This window comes from Mytilus trossulus, chromosome 10, assembly GCF_036588685.1.
Source record: "Mytilus trossulus isolate FHL-02 chromosome 10, PNRI_Mtr1.1.1.hap1, whole genome shotgun sequence".
In the NCBI taxonomy this organism is placed as follows: domain Eukaryota; kingdom Metazoa; phylum Mollusca; class Bivalvia; order Mytilida; family Mytilidae; genus Mytilus; species Mytilus trossulus.
In genome coordinates, this window is record NC_086382.1 from 36,600,244 (window position 1) to 36,617,048 (window position 16,805).

The 16,805-nt window shown below is 31.1% G+C and overlaps 1 protein-coding gene across 1 annotated transcript in view; it reads left to right on the forward strand.

Moving 5' to 3' along the window:
* LOC134687282 (cullin-5-like) overlaps positions 1-14,709 on the forward strand; it is a 20,580-nt gene extending 5,871 nt beyond the window's left edge. The window contains exons 7-18 of the mRNA XM_063547436.1: positions 704-797; positions 2,586-2,716; positions 3,027-3,134; positions 4,219-4,283; positions 4,936-5,068; positions 5,850-5,981; positions 6,514-6,637; positions 7,175-7,347; positions 9,344-9,505; positions 10,157-10,275; positions 12,949-13,072; positions 13,882-14,709. Coding sequence (XP_063403506.1) covers positions 704-797; positions 2,586-2,716; positions 3,027-3,134; positions 4,219-4,283; positions 4,936-5,068; positions 5,850-5,981; positions 6,514-6,637; positions 7,175-7,347; positions 9,344-9,505; positions 10,157-10,275; positions 12,949-13,072; positions 13,882-14,076 — 1,560 coding nt within the window. The 3' untranslated portion in view covers positions 14,077-14,709. The remainder of the gene's footprint in view (positions 1-703; positions 798-2,585; positions 2,717-3,026; positions 3,135-4,218; positions 4,284-4,935; positions 5,069-5,849; positions 5,982-6,513; positions 6,638-7,174; positions 7,348-9,343; positions 9,506-10,156; positions 10,276-12,948; positions 13,073-13,881) is intronic.
* The last annotated feature ends 2,096 nt before the right edge of the window (positions 14,710-16,805 follow it).

Consider the following 16,805-nt stretch of genomic DNA (forward strand, 5'->3'; position numbering starts at 1 on the left):
TCAAATGGCAAAATTAAAGGATAAAACACATCAAACGAATGGACAACAACCGTCATATTTCTGACTTGGTACAGGCATTTTCAAATGTAGAAAATGGTGGATTAAACCTGTTTTTAAGCGCTAAACCTCCCACTTGTACGACAGTCTCATCAAATTTATTAATATTGATAATGATGCTTGAACAAAACAAAGAGACACAATAGGTAAAAATGTCAAAAATAATGGTAAAAAGTCTAATTCAGTAGGTCACTTTCATATAAGGGGGAGTTGGTTCCATGGATTATTTCCTTTCATCGGTATCAGTTTTTGTTGGATTGAGGAAAAGTGTCTTTTTCCTTGATATTTGTTTCCATGATTTAGCCAAAGTCTGCGTACAACCAACTTTACAGAAAATTTGTAATTTGGAGAACATTTAAATTTGTGGTTTGCTTGTACCCACAAAATCCATCAAAATTTGTATCCAATGAATAAAAACAAATTCGCATTATAATTGATAAGACAGCAAGCCTACAACAGAATACAGAAAAAAATACACCAAAGCGTTTTCAGTGCAGCCAGCAAAACAAAAAATTACCATGATTACAAACAACAAATTTATACAAAAACATGCATGCAAGACAATTATTTTACAAACCATTCATCAGGTTTATTGGAATTTAAGAAAAGAATGCACATATGTATACTTAATATTGTTATTTTACAGTTAACAGAATGTTGTGTTACTGTACTAGTGACTGCATTTAAAGAAACCATATTAAAAGAATGTGCTCAAATGATCAAAAGTAATGAAACTGAAAGTAAGTACTCTGTGATATAGTTAAAAAAAACTTGCAATTTGTTGGAAGACGCAGTGGTTAAGTAAGTCACTGGCTTGTCAATATTAAATTTTTGATTTGGAGCTCTTAATCAATGAAAGAAGAATAGTACTTTCAAGAAGCATACAAAAGTATATAACACAGTATAATACAATGTTAGAGCTAATTTCCTAATTCATGTAAATAAAGACTTGGTTGGCTTGCTTGCATTTGTATAAATGTTTAGTTAAATATTGTAATGCTAACAATATAACTAGGCAAAGTTAAACCTGTATTCATCTAATTTAGATTTGAGTGGACATGTTCAAATGCATTTGTAAACAAATTCAACGTTTATATAATCTTTATTGCAAAATTACACCCATAAGGGTCAAGCAATATAAACAAACAATTATACATTTTAAATACAATGCAATACAATGAAATACAATGAAATACAATACAATATAAATGTAATATAATAGAACATATTTTAAGAGTTCAAATTATAAATTGATGAATAAAACACAATCATGAGCTTGTCAGTTTTAAAGACTGCTTAATGAAGACTCCAAAGGGACAAACAACTTCAGGGATGGGGTTTAGAATGTGTTTTAGTGCATCAAGATGTTAAAATAATGGTACATAGTCTTTTAGATAAGCAAAAAAAATAGAACACGATGATATGTTAATGTTGCAATACTACAAGAATTGAAATTCATCATCTAGGGCTCCACATTTTTTACATAATCTTTGTGCTCTTGGAATGTTTCTGTACCTTCCCAATTCAATGCCTAAGGAATGATCACTAAGTCTTAATCCAGGAGATTGATATCATTACAGTTTATTCTATAAAAGTACATGAGTGTTTTGAGTTTTTATATAAGAGTCCAAAGTAAATCTACCTAATTCTGATCTAGCACCTATGTTAGAGGATGTCTTCTACAGTCCTAATACTGTTTTACAAAATTTAGAATGAACCTTCTCAAAAGGATATCGCATGCATTAGGAAATTAGCTCTAATAACATTACAAAGTCAAGTATAAAAAAAAACACGAAAGACCACCTAAATGAAGACCAGCTGTTTATATATTTGCAATATAAACATTTATCATGTTTATTGTTATTCATCTGTAGAGGCAAGCATGCCCTGTATTTAGAGGTTAAATATCAATTGAAATTGACTTATGAATAGGAGTGACCTTGAAAGAAAATATAATATAAACTACTAAGGATTATATTAAGTATCATTGCAATCTCATGAATAAAAGAGACTTGGATTGGTCATAAAAAATCTAAGGTCAGACAGTATTTCTACTGCTTTAAAAAGGTACTGAAAATCAGAAATTATTGTGAATAATGCGTCTTTGTGAGTATTGCAATAATTTTATAACAGCAAACTTTGCTGAGATCACTGTTCATCCATTGAACATAGGAATGAATCCAATTAAATAAGAATAGAATCAAAACTTTCAATAATAAGTTTCTAAAATTTTCTATGTGTTATTTAACCTCTTAAAATCTGCTAACACACCACAGTGACCTCTATCTGCACATTCACTTCTCATGAGAACTCTTGCATAACATTGGTATATAAAAATATGGAATTTACAATCTGAAATTGCAAAAACAAATGCACACAATAGGTTCTAAATTTATAGAAACTCATTTATAACAATGCACATGTTAAAAGGGTTTATCTGGCATGTAAACCTGAACCCATTTACATTCAATAAATTTGATAAAAATATCTTTGAATCTGATTAAAAGATGATTATTTGTATATTTCAGGATTACGTCTTATGTTCAGTCTAATGGACAGGGTGCCAGATGGTATAACTCAGATGCTTGTAGATTTAGAACATTACATTTTCAATCAAGGGTTAGCAGATATGATGGCTGCAGCAGAGTCCATTACAACAGTAAGTGGGTTTTACATGACAGTAAATATCAACTTCGTTTCAATGTTAATATCAACATTGTATGTCAAATTTTATTGTCCAATCAAATCCCAATATATATTAAACAGACTGAAACTCCGCCTATCTATTGTATGCAAACATAGCAAGCAAATCAATCAAATTTTTTCCCAGGCTTTTATACACCATCTGTAATACTTATGAAATATTTGCTACTAGATGTTAAAGCAAGCATGCAACAATCCATTACTCAATCTATGAAAAGTCCTGCTTGTTTTGTATTTTTATGACACCTATCCTGCCTCTTTTTCAGGATTCAGAGAAATATGTAGAACAATTATTAGAATTATTTAACAGATTTAGTACTCTAGTCAAAGATGCTTTTATGGATGATCCAAGATTCCTTACATCTAGAGATAAAGTAAGTTTGTATAACTATTGTTTCAGGTAAGGATGAAGATCGGTACCTACTAAAACTTTTAAACATGCTGCATTTGTTTGCACCTATCCTAAGTCAGGAATCTCATGTTGAGTAGTTGTCATATGATGATGCAGTTCATAAGTGTTTCTTGGTTTTTTATATAGATTAGACAGTTTCTTTTTGCATTTGAATGGTTTTACACTAGTCATTTTTGGGGCCCATTATAGCTTGCTGTTCAGGGTGAGCCAATGCTCCATGTTGAAGACTGTACTTTGACCTATAATGGTTTACTTTTACAAATTGTGACTTAGATGGAGAGTTGTCTCATTGGCACTCATACCAAATCTTTACATATTATAAATAATGCTTATATATTTGGAAATAATATTATATGTATTAAATCCTGATAACTTACATACACTCGTCATAGATACTTGTGTACCAGGATTTAAATTTCATACATCGGATAGTTGTTTTGTCATTAAAAGACTCGGCAGTGTCACTTCAATCAAAAAAGGTAAAAAAGCTAAATAAAGTACAAATTAAAAAGCATTTAGGAAAGTATTCTGAAATATTTTGTAAAATAAAACTGAGGTAATCTATTCCTAGAGGAGAAAATGTACATAATTTGAATCTAACAATACATGTACATTGTAGATACATATTAAAAACTCAAACTAAAAATTGATTTTCAATTTGAAAGTTCAGATCTCAGTAACAGAAAGATTGGCGTAGGCTCCAATTTGGAGAAGCTTCTCTTACCATGACCTGTAAATAATGTATAAAATACCCAACCCACTCTGATAGGCAAAGTGCTTTAGTGAGAGGGACACAAAATCTTAAAATTGATCCAATCAAAATTCAATGTTTGGACCTTTCATACTAAGGTGTGGACCTTCCACTGATATAAAGGTCTATGACTTTTCTGTGAAAATTTGAACTTAACCCCTGACAAACTTTAAATTCCAAGTATTTCTTCTTTCATTATAAATTGTCTAAACACCTTAAAACTAATGTATTAATAAGGCCTTTACTTTTAGACTTTCAGATGTATGTTAATCATCAATGTCAAATTTTTTTTCAGGCTTACAAGTCAGTTGTGAATGACACATCAGTATTCCGTCTAGAAATTCCTATGAAAAATAAAGGGTGAGTCAGAAAATTGAAAAAGAAGCCAGTCCTATTACTTTAAAGCTGAAATAGTGTTTAGGAAAAATCAAAACAGATAAAATATCGGATATGAAAATAAAACTGTGTTATGGTGCTTAAATATTCAGTCTAGCACATATATTGTAATTTTGTTTAATCATTTCACATCATAAGAAAAATATTTAATTAGAGCATGGTCAGGCAATGAATACCACTCTAGATTCCTTGTTTGTAAAGATTGTTTATCATTAAAATGCCTCACAACAACAGGTCTTATAAATGCAAATAAAGTTGCAAAACATATTTTATTTTAAATGGATATCTTTTCCTTCACTGAATTAAAACTAATAATCATATTTTAAAAATGTTTTTATATTGATTTTAAACTTAATATTAGAAACAACAGTACAGTATAAAAAGTGAATGAAAAATATGTAACTTGAGGTTAACATATGATTTCCAAAAGCACAAACTATAGGGCATGCTTAAGAGTTTTAATATTTTGATATTACGTTTCAATAATGGTGCCAAAACAGCAGTACAGAAAAGGAGTTAATAAAAAAAAAAACACAATTTGAGGTTAGCATATGTTTTCCAAAAGCTGGAACTATATGGCATGCTTTTTTTTATAAAATTTGATATTATGTTTCAGTATTGGTGCCAAAACACAGCCTGAGTCAAAGTGTCCTGAACTGTTAGCTAACTACTGTGATATGTTGTTACGTAAAACACCATTAAGTAAGAAACTCACGTCAGAGGAAGTGGAAACTAAATTAAAAGATGTGGTAAGTTTATTGCGCTTAAGTCTGAAATGTTTTTTTTAGAATCTTGCGAGCAGCTGAGTAGTCCTCTATATTTTATCATTATCTACTGTGTGTCAGTGCTCTAAAAGTAATAATTAAAAACTCTGCTGACAATGCACTCTTTGCCTTTTACTTTGTTAGGTCTGTTCCTTCAATATTCAATAGAAATTCTTGGTCTAAATAATCTTTGTTTGTATACTTGTTCATTTTTCTTCTATTTTTTATATATTTCATCTAAAAAAAAGTAAAATCACAAAAATACTGAACTAAAAGGAAAATCAATTCCAAAAGTCCATAATCAAATGGCAAAATCAAATAAAAAAACGCATCAAAAACGAATGGACAAGAACTGTCCTATTCCTGACTTGGTACGGCATTTTCAAATGTAGAAAATGGTGGATTAAACCTGGTTTTATAGCGCTAACCCTCTCACTTTGATGATAGTCTCATCAAATTCTGTTATATTTACAATGATGTGTTAACTAAACAGACACAACACATAAAATAGTCAAAATATGGATACAGCAGTCATCATTGTGTAACAATTTTAAAAAGGAACAATTTAACAAAACACAAAAACATCTATCTACAAACACATTCATTGATTTGCGTGCCTGACGTCAGAAAATTTTATATGTCACATATAGAAATGATAGAATATCTAAATATTGGAAGGTCATTGGCATTGAATCTTAAAACTAATCAAGTTTCTTTATAAAAAAAATATTAGATTAGTTTTCACATTTGATAATTGATTTTTCAGTTACTTGTGTTAAAGTATGTACAGAATAAAGATGTTTTTATGAGATATCACAAAGCACATCTAACACGACGATTGATATTAGACACATCAGCAGATAATGAGAAAGAAGAAAATATGGTGGAATGGTTAAGGGTAAGTAACACTACAGCTTATATGGATTATTGGCTATTCAAATCATCCCTGTCCTCTCAGGTTAAAAACAAGAATTGTAGAAAATTGTTTAGAATTTATAAGTAAAAGTTCCTCTCATATCACCATGTGTTAATTTCTGGAACAGCCTATTAGACAATCATTGGATAGAATTGGGCTTCAACTGTAATTGGGATATGATGACAGCAAATTTGTGTTAGCCCTTGTATTACACAAGGGCTAAAAAAAAATTGCTGTCATCATATCCCTTTATATGACTAGTTTTAAACCATTCAAATGGGAAAACTAACAGGCTAATACACCCTATCCCTAATCCCGGCTGACCTAGCGGCTTGAACTTTTGACACTTACAACAATCACTTTTCCATTGTGGCATCAGATATTTTGTTTTATGACGTCAAAATTTTACGGGAACCTGTGTGATACCAGTAATGACGGACAAATAGTGATAAGGTGTATATATGTTTAAATTTCATAAGATAAAATATGTGTATTTATATAAATGTATTTGTAGGAAGTAGGTATGCCTGCAGACTATGTAAATAAATTAGCCAGAATGTTCCAAGATATTAAAGTCAGTGACGATCTCAATCAAGAATTTAAAGATGCTCACCGGAACAATAATGAAGGAATTGCAGGTCAGTATAGGGCATGTTTATTTCAATAAAAAAATCTATATAGGTATTACTTCTGTAGTGCAGTGGTACCCTTTTTTACGTTGATGGAAAACTAGGATAAGACTAGATATTTTGTCAGGTCCAGTCAAATTTTCATTTGCTCAAAACTTTAAAAAAAAAATCAATTACTGTAAATTTAGAAATTATTGCATGCATTTATCATTGCAATTTTGTATTTAAGACTGAAATGCGATTTTAATTTTAACGATTTTAAGAAAAAAAATCTGTTTATTTCATTTAAAATATTTCAAAATGCGAGTTTAAATTATTGGGTTTACAACTCTGTTGCTTTTTTCGCAGTAATAAAAACCTGGCATTATTTTCTGAATTTACAGTATATTAAAAAACAATTTCAACTTATAATTGAATAAATTGATTAGTCCTTGATACTCTGAGTTAAACAAAATCTTTCTAAAATATTTAACAGACATGTTCTTATGGTGCAATTTACTCTATATTAAAGATTTTGAATATTTGAACAAATGTATGTCCTTCTAGATTCTATAAATATAAAAATCCTTAATGCTGGAGCATGGGCCAGGTCTAGTGATAGAATAGCTGTAACACTGCCAATGGAATTAGAAGACTATATCCCACAAGTGGAGGAATTTTACCGACAGAAACACAGTGGTCGTAAACTACAGTGGCATCATCTGATGTCTAATGGTATTGTAAGTAGTCATCTTTTACATGATTACTCTATGATAATGTGGATTGGTTTATTTTTCCTGGATTAAGGATAAAATACAGGGGCGGATCCAGCAATTTTAAAAGGGGGTGGGGTCTCAACCCAGGACAAAAAGGGGGTGTTCAAACTATATGTCCACCTTCAAATGCATTGAGTGGCCAAAAAAAAGGGAGGGTTCCAACTCCCAGAACCCTCCCCCTGGATCCGCCAATGAAGTATATGTTCAAGTGAGGTATACAAACCTGAAGAAAACTTAAAATACTTTGTCGACCATTGAATTAATGGTTGACCTATGCCAATAATGTCGACCATTGACTTAATGGTTGACATATGCCAATAATGTCGACCATTGACTTAATGGTTGACATATGCCAATAATGTCAACCATTGAATTAATGGTTGACCTATGCCAATAATGTCGACCATTGAATTAATGATTTACCTATGCCAATAATGTCAACCATTGAATTAATGGTTGACCTATGCCAATAATGTCGACCATTGAATTAATGGTTTACCTATGCCAATAATGTTGACCATTGAATTAATGGTTGACCTATGCCAATAATGTTGACCATTGAATTAATGGTTTACCTAAGCCAATACTGTTTACCATTGAGTTAATGGTTTACCTATGCCAATAATGTTGACCATTGAATTAATGGTTTACCTATGCCAATAGAATTCAAAAAAGTTGTGTACTCCACTAGTAATAATGAATCCACAGTGTATTGTTCATTTTTATGCCCCACCTACAATAGTAGAGGGGCATTATGTTTTTTTGTCTGTGGGTCCATTCGTCCGTTCGTTCGTTCGTCTGTCCAGTTTCAGGTTAAAGTTTTTGGTCGAGGTAGTTTTGATGTCCAATAAACCTGAAACTTAGTATATACTAGAACACACCCGTGACATCGCGGGTCCGTGACTGAATTAAAGTATATAACTATGCGCAGGCCTCACTTTAGTATTAGTATTGTCATCTGATAAAATCATGCCGATTATAAGATACAAAGTTTTCTCTGCTTTCAAATCTTTCTGTTTGAACCCGTCGAACTGGAACTTATCAATTATTGTTCATGATAAATACTAATTATTTGGAAAACAAAAGGTCCTGGAATGGAGTATTTTTTAATCAACAGCATTGTCCTATATAAGTTATAAATTTAGTTGAATTCTTTGATTCGCTGTTTTACGTCACTCATGCCCGCTAACAAATTGAAAACTGTACCTAAACGCCTTATTTTTAGTCCAGATTTTTAGTATTCGTATTGTTATCTTAGAAAGTCTTACTGATTAAAATACTACAAAAGGTAACAATTTGACAATTTAGTAGTGTCAACCCTATGATTATGACCCGTGTATATAGCATATTAATCCTGCAAACACTGTTTGGTGGTGTCCCTGTCAGATGCGGAACGTACAGATAAGGTAATAAGTAACAGGTGATTATACTATTGGTATCAGTATCGGACTTGACCCGGAACTTCTTAATTATTGGCAATATTAATTACGTGGAAAACAAAAGGGCCTGGAGTGGTGTAATTTTTAATCTACACCTTTGTACTATGTTAGTTATATATAAAGTTGAATTCTTTGATTCGTCGTTTTTACGTGATGACGGCTGACAAATTGGAACTCGTAATTTTAGTATTATAGATGTTCTTTAAGATATGATCTTTCTAATTTTAATGTCAAATTAGAGTTCTGACCCCAATTTCACGGTCCACTGAACATAGAAAATGATAGTGTGAGTGGGGCATATATGTACTGGGGACACAATCTTTTTAAAGGCTATATTAAGGGTTATATTTCAGAACATGTCAGCATCAATCTATCATTTAATTTCTACAAATATCTTTTTACTTACTACATAAATGCATCTTTAGAAAATTCAGAATATTTATCAGCAAATAATTAATCATTGCTAGTAAATAATGATAATGAAGTTGTATTATTGATTTAATAAAATATTTCGTTTTTAGATTACTTTTGGTAACGATACAGGCAAGTTTGATTTAGAAGTGACAACATTTCAAATGGGAGTATTATTTGCCTGGAATCAGAGACCGAAAGATAAAATAAGTTATGAAAGTTTACGTTTAGCAACAGAACTACCAGATACAGAATTGAGAAGAACACTAATGGTGAGTTGATTCCTAATCCTTACTGCACCAGGGGCCTTGGTGGTCAGGTGGTCTAAGTAGTCCTACTACTGTAATAACTAGCCAGTCAACTCTGAGGTTGTGAGTTAGAACCCATCTTGTGTGGGTGCACTAGACTCCAATCATAATTGACTAATTGTCAGTTTTATTGCTGTTCTTTATCTCAAAGTCACAGTGAGGCCTTCAACACGGAGCCAAAAACCATTCACCTCTGACACTGAAAGTGTAAGACAGCCCCTAGCATAGGTTTCAGCATTGAGTCTAAGGGGCATATACTGTTAACCATGTCTTTCATTCCATCATTACAAAAATGGGGCATTTACATTTTGTTGGGTAGCTTCCTCAATGACACATTACTCTGTTTATACATATTTTCAAGAACAAATTTGCTTACTGTGTATTAATCATTATTTGTTGAAAACCAATTTTCGCAGATTTTGTGTGAATAGGTGAACCCCAAATTCAAAGGTTCAAGGAGTTGCAAATTTTCTATAGGCTTTGTATGCAGAGATTTCCAAAAGCATGGAATCAAATATCCATGTAACTAAGGCAATTTTTTCTCAATCCTCTAAAATTGATACCCACGAAAATTAATAAATCCACAGTACTAATTATATAATATTTCTATTGCAGTCATTAGTAGCATTTCCTAAGATTAAAAGGCAGCTATTATTGTGTTCACCTGAAGCTAAATCATTGAAAGAATTCACAGACAGTACACAGTTCTGGGTAAATCAGGAATTCTCACTTATGTAAGTGGATTGACATGTTGTTTCGTTGAAAATAATATAGGACGATGTGGTATGAGTGCCAATGAGAAAGCTCTCCATCCAAGTCAGAGTTTGTAAAAGTAAACCATTTTAAGTCAAAATTGTCTTCAACACAGAGCTTTGGCTCAAACCGAACAGCAAGCTATAAAGGGCCCCTAAAATGACATGTGCAAAATCATTTACAACTGGAACACCAATGGTCTAATCTATATAAATAAAACTTATGAATAATATCAACAAACGACAACTACTGAACATCAGATACCATAATTGATGTTGGAGAAAATAGTAGGAATTTATTCATCCAAAGTTGTTGAAAATTATAAATTGATATAATAGCAAAATAAATATGTCTGTTTACTCCTTCCTTACTGATGCCAAGTTTGATTGTCTACTCTTACAGATGTAGTTATTATTCAAGGAATAGAGAAACTATGTATTTATATTCCCCAATTCCATTCTCATTTTATTTTTACATGACTAGGAATATTTTTTTCGATAGATGATTTAGTCAAATTTGTCATTAGATACACTAAATAGAATGAAAAAGTTGTTAAAACAATAAAAATTGTAAATGTTACGTTCTTCCCTGTGCAAAGATTTAAATAGTATTTACTACAATATTAAAGCTATTCAAAATGGTGACCAGTTGGTCAAGCCATGCATATTCCTAGTTTCTAGGAATTTTAATGAAAAGTCTTAATAACTGATTTATTTACATGTACATAAAATTGAGAATGGAAATGGGGAATGTGTCAAAGAGACAACAACCCGACCAAATAAAAAAACCACAGCAGAAGGTCACCAACAGGTCTTCAATGTAGCAAGAAATTCCCGCACCCGGAGGCGTCCTTCAGCTGGCCCCTAAACAAATATATACTAGTTCAGTGATAATGAACGCCATACTAATTTCCAAATTGTACACAAGAAACTAAAATTAAAATAATACAAGACTAACAAAGGCCAGAGGCTCCTGACTTGGGACAGGCGCAAAAATGCGGCGGGGTTAAACATGTTTGTGAGATCTCAACCCTCCCCCTATACCTCTAACCAATGTAGAAAGTAAACGCATAACAATACGCACATTAAAATTCAGTTCAAGAGAAGTCCGAGTCTGATGTCAGAAGATGTAACCAAAGAAAATAAACAAAATGACAATAATACATAAATAACAACAGACTACTAGCAGTTAACTGACATGCCAGCTCCAGACTTCAATTAAACTGACTGAAAGATTATGATTTCATCATATGAACATCAGACACAATCCTTCCCGTTAGGGGTTTAGTATCATACCATCATAACATATATGAGAAGAACATAACCTGTGTCATGCCAACAACTGTTTTTAGAATAAATGTGTTTAGTTCCGACGCAAAGACCTTATCAGTGACTCAATATTAACGCCAAACTATGCAATCTTTAATGACTTGACAACAGTATCGTAATTATATCCCTTCTTAATAAGTCTGTTCAAAGGTTTTGTAAGTTTCTGAGGTGAATACTGACACCCTTGTGCTTTATAAAGAATATTTCCATAAAAAATTGGATGTGAAATACCTGAACGTATAAAAAGTCTGCATGTTGAGCTATATTTAAGAATGATGTCTTTATACCGATGATAAAATTTAGTAAATGTTTTGACTAGTTTGTGATATCGAAAACCCTGGTGTAATAATTTTTCAGTAATACATACATTTCTCTCGTTAAAATCTAAAACATTGTTACATACACGAGCGAATCGTACAAGTTGAGATATATAAACACCGTAAGATGGTGACAAGGGAACGTCACCATCTAAAAAGGGATAATTAACGATAGGAAATGAAAAATCATCCCTTTTATCATAAATTTTAGTATTCAGCTCTCCGTTAGTGATATAGATATCAAGATCGAGGAAAGGGCAGTGGTCAATGTTAGTATTAGCTTTATTTAAAGTAAGTTCAGCAGGATAAATTTCATTAATATACATACTGAAGTCGTCATTATTGAGAGCCAAAATATCATCCAAATATCTAAAAGAATTGTTAAATTTGTTTATCAGATGTTGTTTTGATGGGTCTTTGCTTATTTTATTCATAAATTGTAACTCATAACAATACAAAAAGAGGTCCGCAATAAGTGGTGCACAGTAAGTCCCCATTGGAATTCCGATAATCTGACGATAAACGAATCCCCAAAGCGAACACAAATGTTATCTAGTAAAAATTCAAGGGCATATATAGTATCAAAGCATGTCCAATTAACATTGCTTATTGCTTCTAAAAAATGACCTAAAAGAGTTTGAACATATATATTCACATTCTGATTTTTTGAATGCCCATTTAATTAGGTGTGTGATTTTTTTCTTAATGAGAATGTGAGGCAATGTAGTATACAGGGTAGAAAAATCAAAACTTTGAACAGATTCAAAATCACCAATATAAGCATGCAAATTATCAAGTACTTCCAGTACATACATTCCAGTACATACATACTCTTTGATAAAATACTAAAAAGGGAAATTAGTCATCCTTCTAAAAATTTTGCCTCTTCTCATAAGCAATATTCATATAAAAAATTACAAAGAAAACAACACAAGGACATCTTGCATGTGTAATTTTTTTGTATGACCAATAATTCAATAACTATTTATATATTTTTTCTTCATATTAGTAAAAATGGAAAAGTACAGAAAAGAGGTAAAATAAACTTAGTAGGACGTTTACAGTTATCCACAGAGAAAAGTCAAGAAGAAGATAATGAAGGCATCATGCAGCTTAGGATATTACGTGTTCAGGTACCAACAAAAATCTTTAAAATTGCTTGTTAATTTGATGATGGTTAAATTTTTTACCATGGGAAAGTTAATGACACTTTCGAACTTATGCAAGTGATGAACACTTCAAAGCATAGGCAACCGTAAAAAAATCTTAAACATGTGGGTTCAATTACTTTAGTTTATTTCCAAAACCCGGGCAGATTGTTGCTAGAAATACACTTATACAAATATACCATGGACAAATTATAGAAATACACTTATACAAATATACCATGGACATATTATAGAAATACACTTATACAAATATACCATGGACATATTATAGAAATACACTTATACAAATATACCATGGACATATTATTGTGTTAGCTTTTTTTTTTAATTTGTTAAAATAATAACCTGTGTTATGAATGTCAATGAAACAACTTACCTTTATAGACCTATTGTAGAAGTATATAGGGGACTGTACAGTCTTCAACAATGAGCAAATCCCATATCGCATAGCAAGTTAAATGTTCAAAGTTAAAACCATTAAACAAACAGCCTAATTTAGGTATGAACAATAGACCAAAAATATAAACATGATATACAGCATCAAACATCATCCACTGAATAACAGGCTCCTAATTTAGTATGTGCTGGTGTTAAAAATTTTTGCTGACTTCAAACTCTCCCGCTTGTTTTCTTTTGTAGAAGTTTTAAAGTGATCGGTATTTAACATGTGTGATGTTGGAATTAAGTTAGAACATTAAAAACTGAATTTATAGTATCAAAGTGTTGTCTATTTATTGAGGATTTAAAAACTTGATTTTTTTTTATGTTTGCAGGAAGCAATTGTAAAGATTATGAAGATGAGAAAGCGAATAACCAACGCAGCTTTACAGACTGAACTTGTAGAAATATTACGAAATATGTTTCTACCCTCTAAAAAACTGATTAAAGAACAAATTGAATGGTTGATAGAACATAAATATATGAAGCGAGACGAGGATAATATAAATATGTTTATTTATATGGCATAATGTATATGTACTAATGTAAACATCCCTTTTCGGCAATCTTAAAATGAATGGTGCTTGTCGATCGAAGCTGCTCTTCGTATTTGACTGGCCTCATTTTTGTTCTTGGACTTTTTGTACCTTATTCAATAAAGTAAGGACCTGAAGCTCTTAGAAAATAAAATAATGGATCTAATATTGAAACTGAATTTTTATTCACTAACTGAATTGAACTAATTTTGTAGTTTAATAGTATTTCCTGTTGTTAAAGAAATAACAGCAGAGCTCTATTTATTGGTTTCTTGCAGCAATTTTCATAAACACCAATATTTTACACCATATTATTTTCACAATTTGCCTTTAAGGTCCATGCTCTCAGCTTTTAAGTTACAATAAGTTTCCTTTTCTTGATACAGATGTAACTATCATTTTTTTAAAGACAATATTTTGCTGTAGATTTAAATAGTAATTAAATTGGTAATTTAACCCTCACATAAGATCATGCATTTTCAAATGCGAAATTTCCTGGAAGGGCTGTTGGTGAAAAATGATGACTGCTGTTTTTAATAATTTGCCCATAATGATATTTTTCATATCCCAAAGTTATAGATATATGAATATCTCTTTACCTCATTTCTTTGAATTTTTATAAGCATTAATTAATGCTGCAAATTTGATATTTTGAATGTTTAGGTTATTATAATTTATCAAAATTTTAGCACTGTACTGCTTGAATAATTTTTCATATTAAACATAAATAACAGAAAGCTTTAGAGGGGAATATATCAATACACCTTTATAGCTGAGCTAACTGTATGCTTATTTCTAGGGTGTAATTTGAAAGCTAAAAGAATGTCCTGGAAACATGTTGTGTTAATATTGAACATAAATCTCTTCTTACCTTATTAGAATTTAAAGATCTGCTTTTAGATATTAAAAAATTGAATTGGAAAAAATAAGCATTTCAAATTTTGACATGAAAATAATGAACTATTTTGATATTGTAGCATGATTATATGGTACAACACATTATTCACATGTTTTGTATACATTTTTGATTGAACTATGATAAAAAATGTTATTATTTATAATTTTTTATAAACTTTGAATGTAAGAAAATGATATAGCATTTAAGGGGAAAATTGTTCATTTTGAAAAAAACTTTTTATCAGTTCTGAGAAAATCCCTACATATTTTTTTTCAGAATAAAAAAAAAGGTTTTGAGACAAACCCATTCCAGTGACATTTCTGTACACTGTGCCATATTGATACCCCCAGGGATGTTTTATCAGCGGGCTTTCACATTCTAATTGTACATAGTTTTACATTGTTTGTATATATGTAAACATTTTGTATATCTTTAAGTATCACATTAAGTATGGATGTTTGTTCATTTCATTTTAAGAATTTATGCATAAATTAACATTTAGTTAAAAATATACCATAAAAATTTTAAGGTATTTTTTTTGTACTAATGATTTAAAGTATCAATTTGTCAACATGAAATAAAGATTTCTTAAATCATGGACTGTACTTCAATGAAACTTTCACAGAAACTACAATACCTAATGATATTACTCTGTTTTAAATTTACACATGACTTGGTCTTTTTCCACAAAGTAATTGAAAAAATGGTATCAGTACATTCCTGCTAGACCAGTCATTGGATATCAATGAAGCCATCACAAAATTTATCTCTGAGAGAGGAATATGGATAGAAAATAACCTTGTCTGCTTACAAACTTTAAAAAACAAAAGTAATATGCATAACGTGACGGTACCCAAATTGCACCTATTTTGACAGTTTTTTCGCCTAACTTTTTTTATGATCAAGAAAAAAATGTCCATACTGTGTTTATTTTGTAGCCCTATCCTTCGTTATTGTATAGGTACACCAATTTAATTTTAAATTCATATTGAGTCATAAAAAAATGGGTTTGAATCAACCTCCAAACTCTCCATGATTCTGTAATGAGGAGTACATGCTTAAATTCACATCGTCAAAAGTCTAATAATCGAGCTTTTGTTAAATTTCTTCAAATATTTTGAACAATTGGATATTAGTCCATGCTTACTCTTCATATTTTACGAAATGGATACTCTTACTATATTGTATTTACTAATTTTAAAAAGATGACGTTTTGATGACGTCGCATGGTGACGTTTTCGTGCATTTTCCTTTTTCAGTGAACAGTTCATCTGTTGTTAAATACTTTGAACTTAGGAAATCTTGTAAGATTATCGTTGCTATTTTTTCTAAATAGGTGCAATTTGGGTACTCGGTGCAATTTGGGTACCCTTACGTTACAAATAGGTGCATTAATCATCATAATTATGATAAACCATTAGACTGGAATACAATTGAACATGTGAAAAAAGCTTGGACAGGGGTTACATGCTTTGAGAATTCTCAATGTACCTCATGTTCTCTATTGGCATTCTGGCTTCCTTCATCGATAAATACTGGCTGCCTGCAGTGCTGGAAGTGGTATTAAACACCAGCTATTCAATCAACTAATCATGTTGTCTCACATGAAGTTTTCAATTCACAAGAGTTGATATGCCCAGTCTTTGACAACCATATGTACATGGTAAAGATTTAACAACAGTTTATTGATTAGGCACATATTTAAGATACTTATCATTTTCTGTAGCATGAAGTTTATATGGTTATTTTTAACTATGTGTACCATTTTTTGTGTGAAAGAGAGTTTTGAATTTCAATATAAATGTATAAAGTAATATTTGTTGGT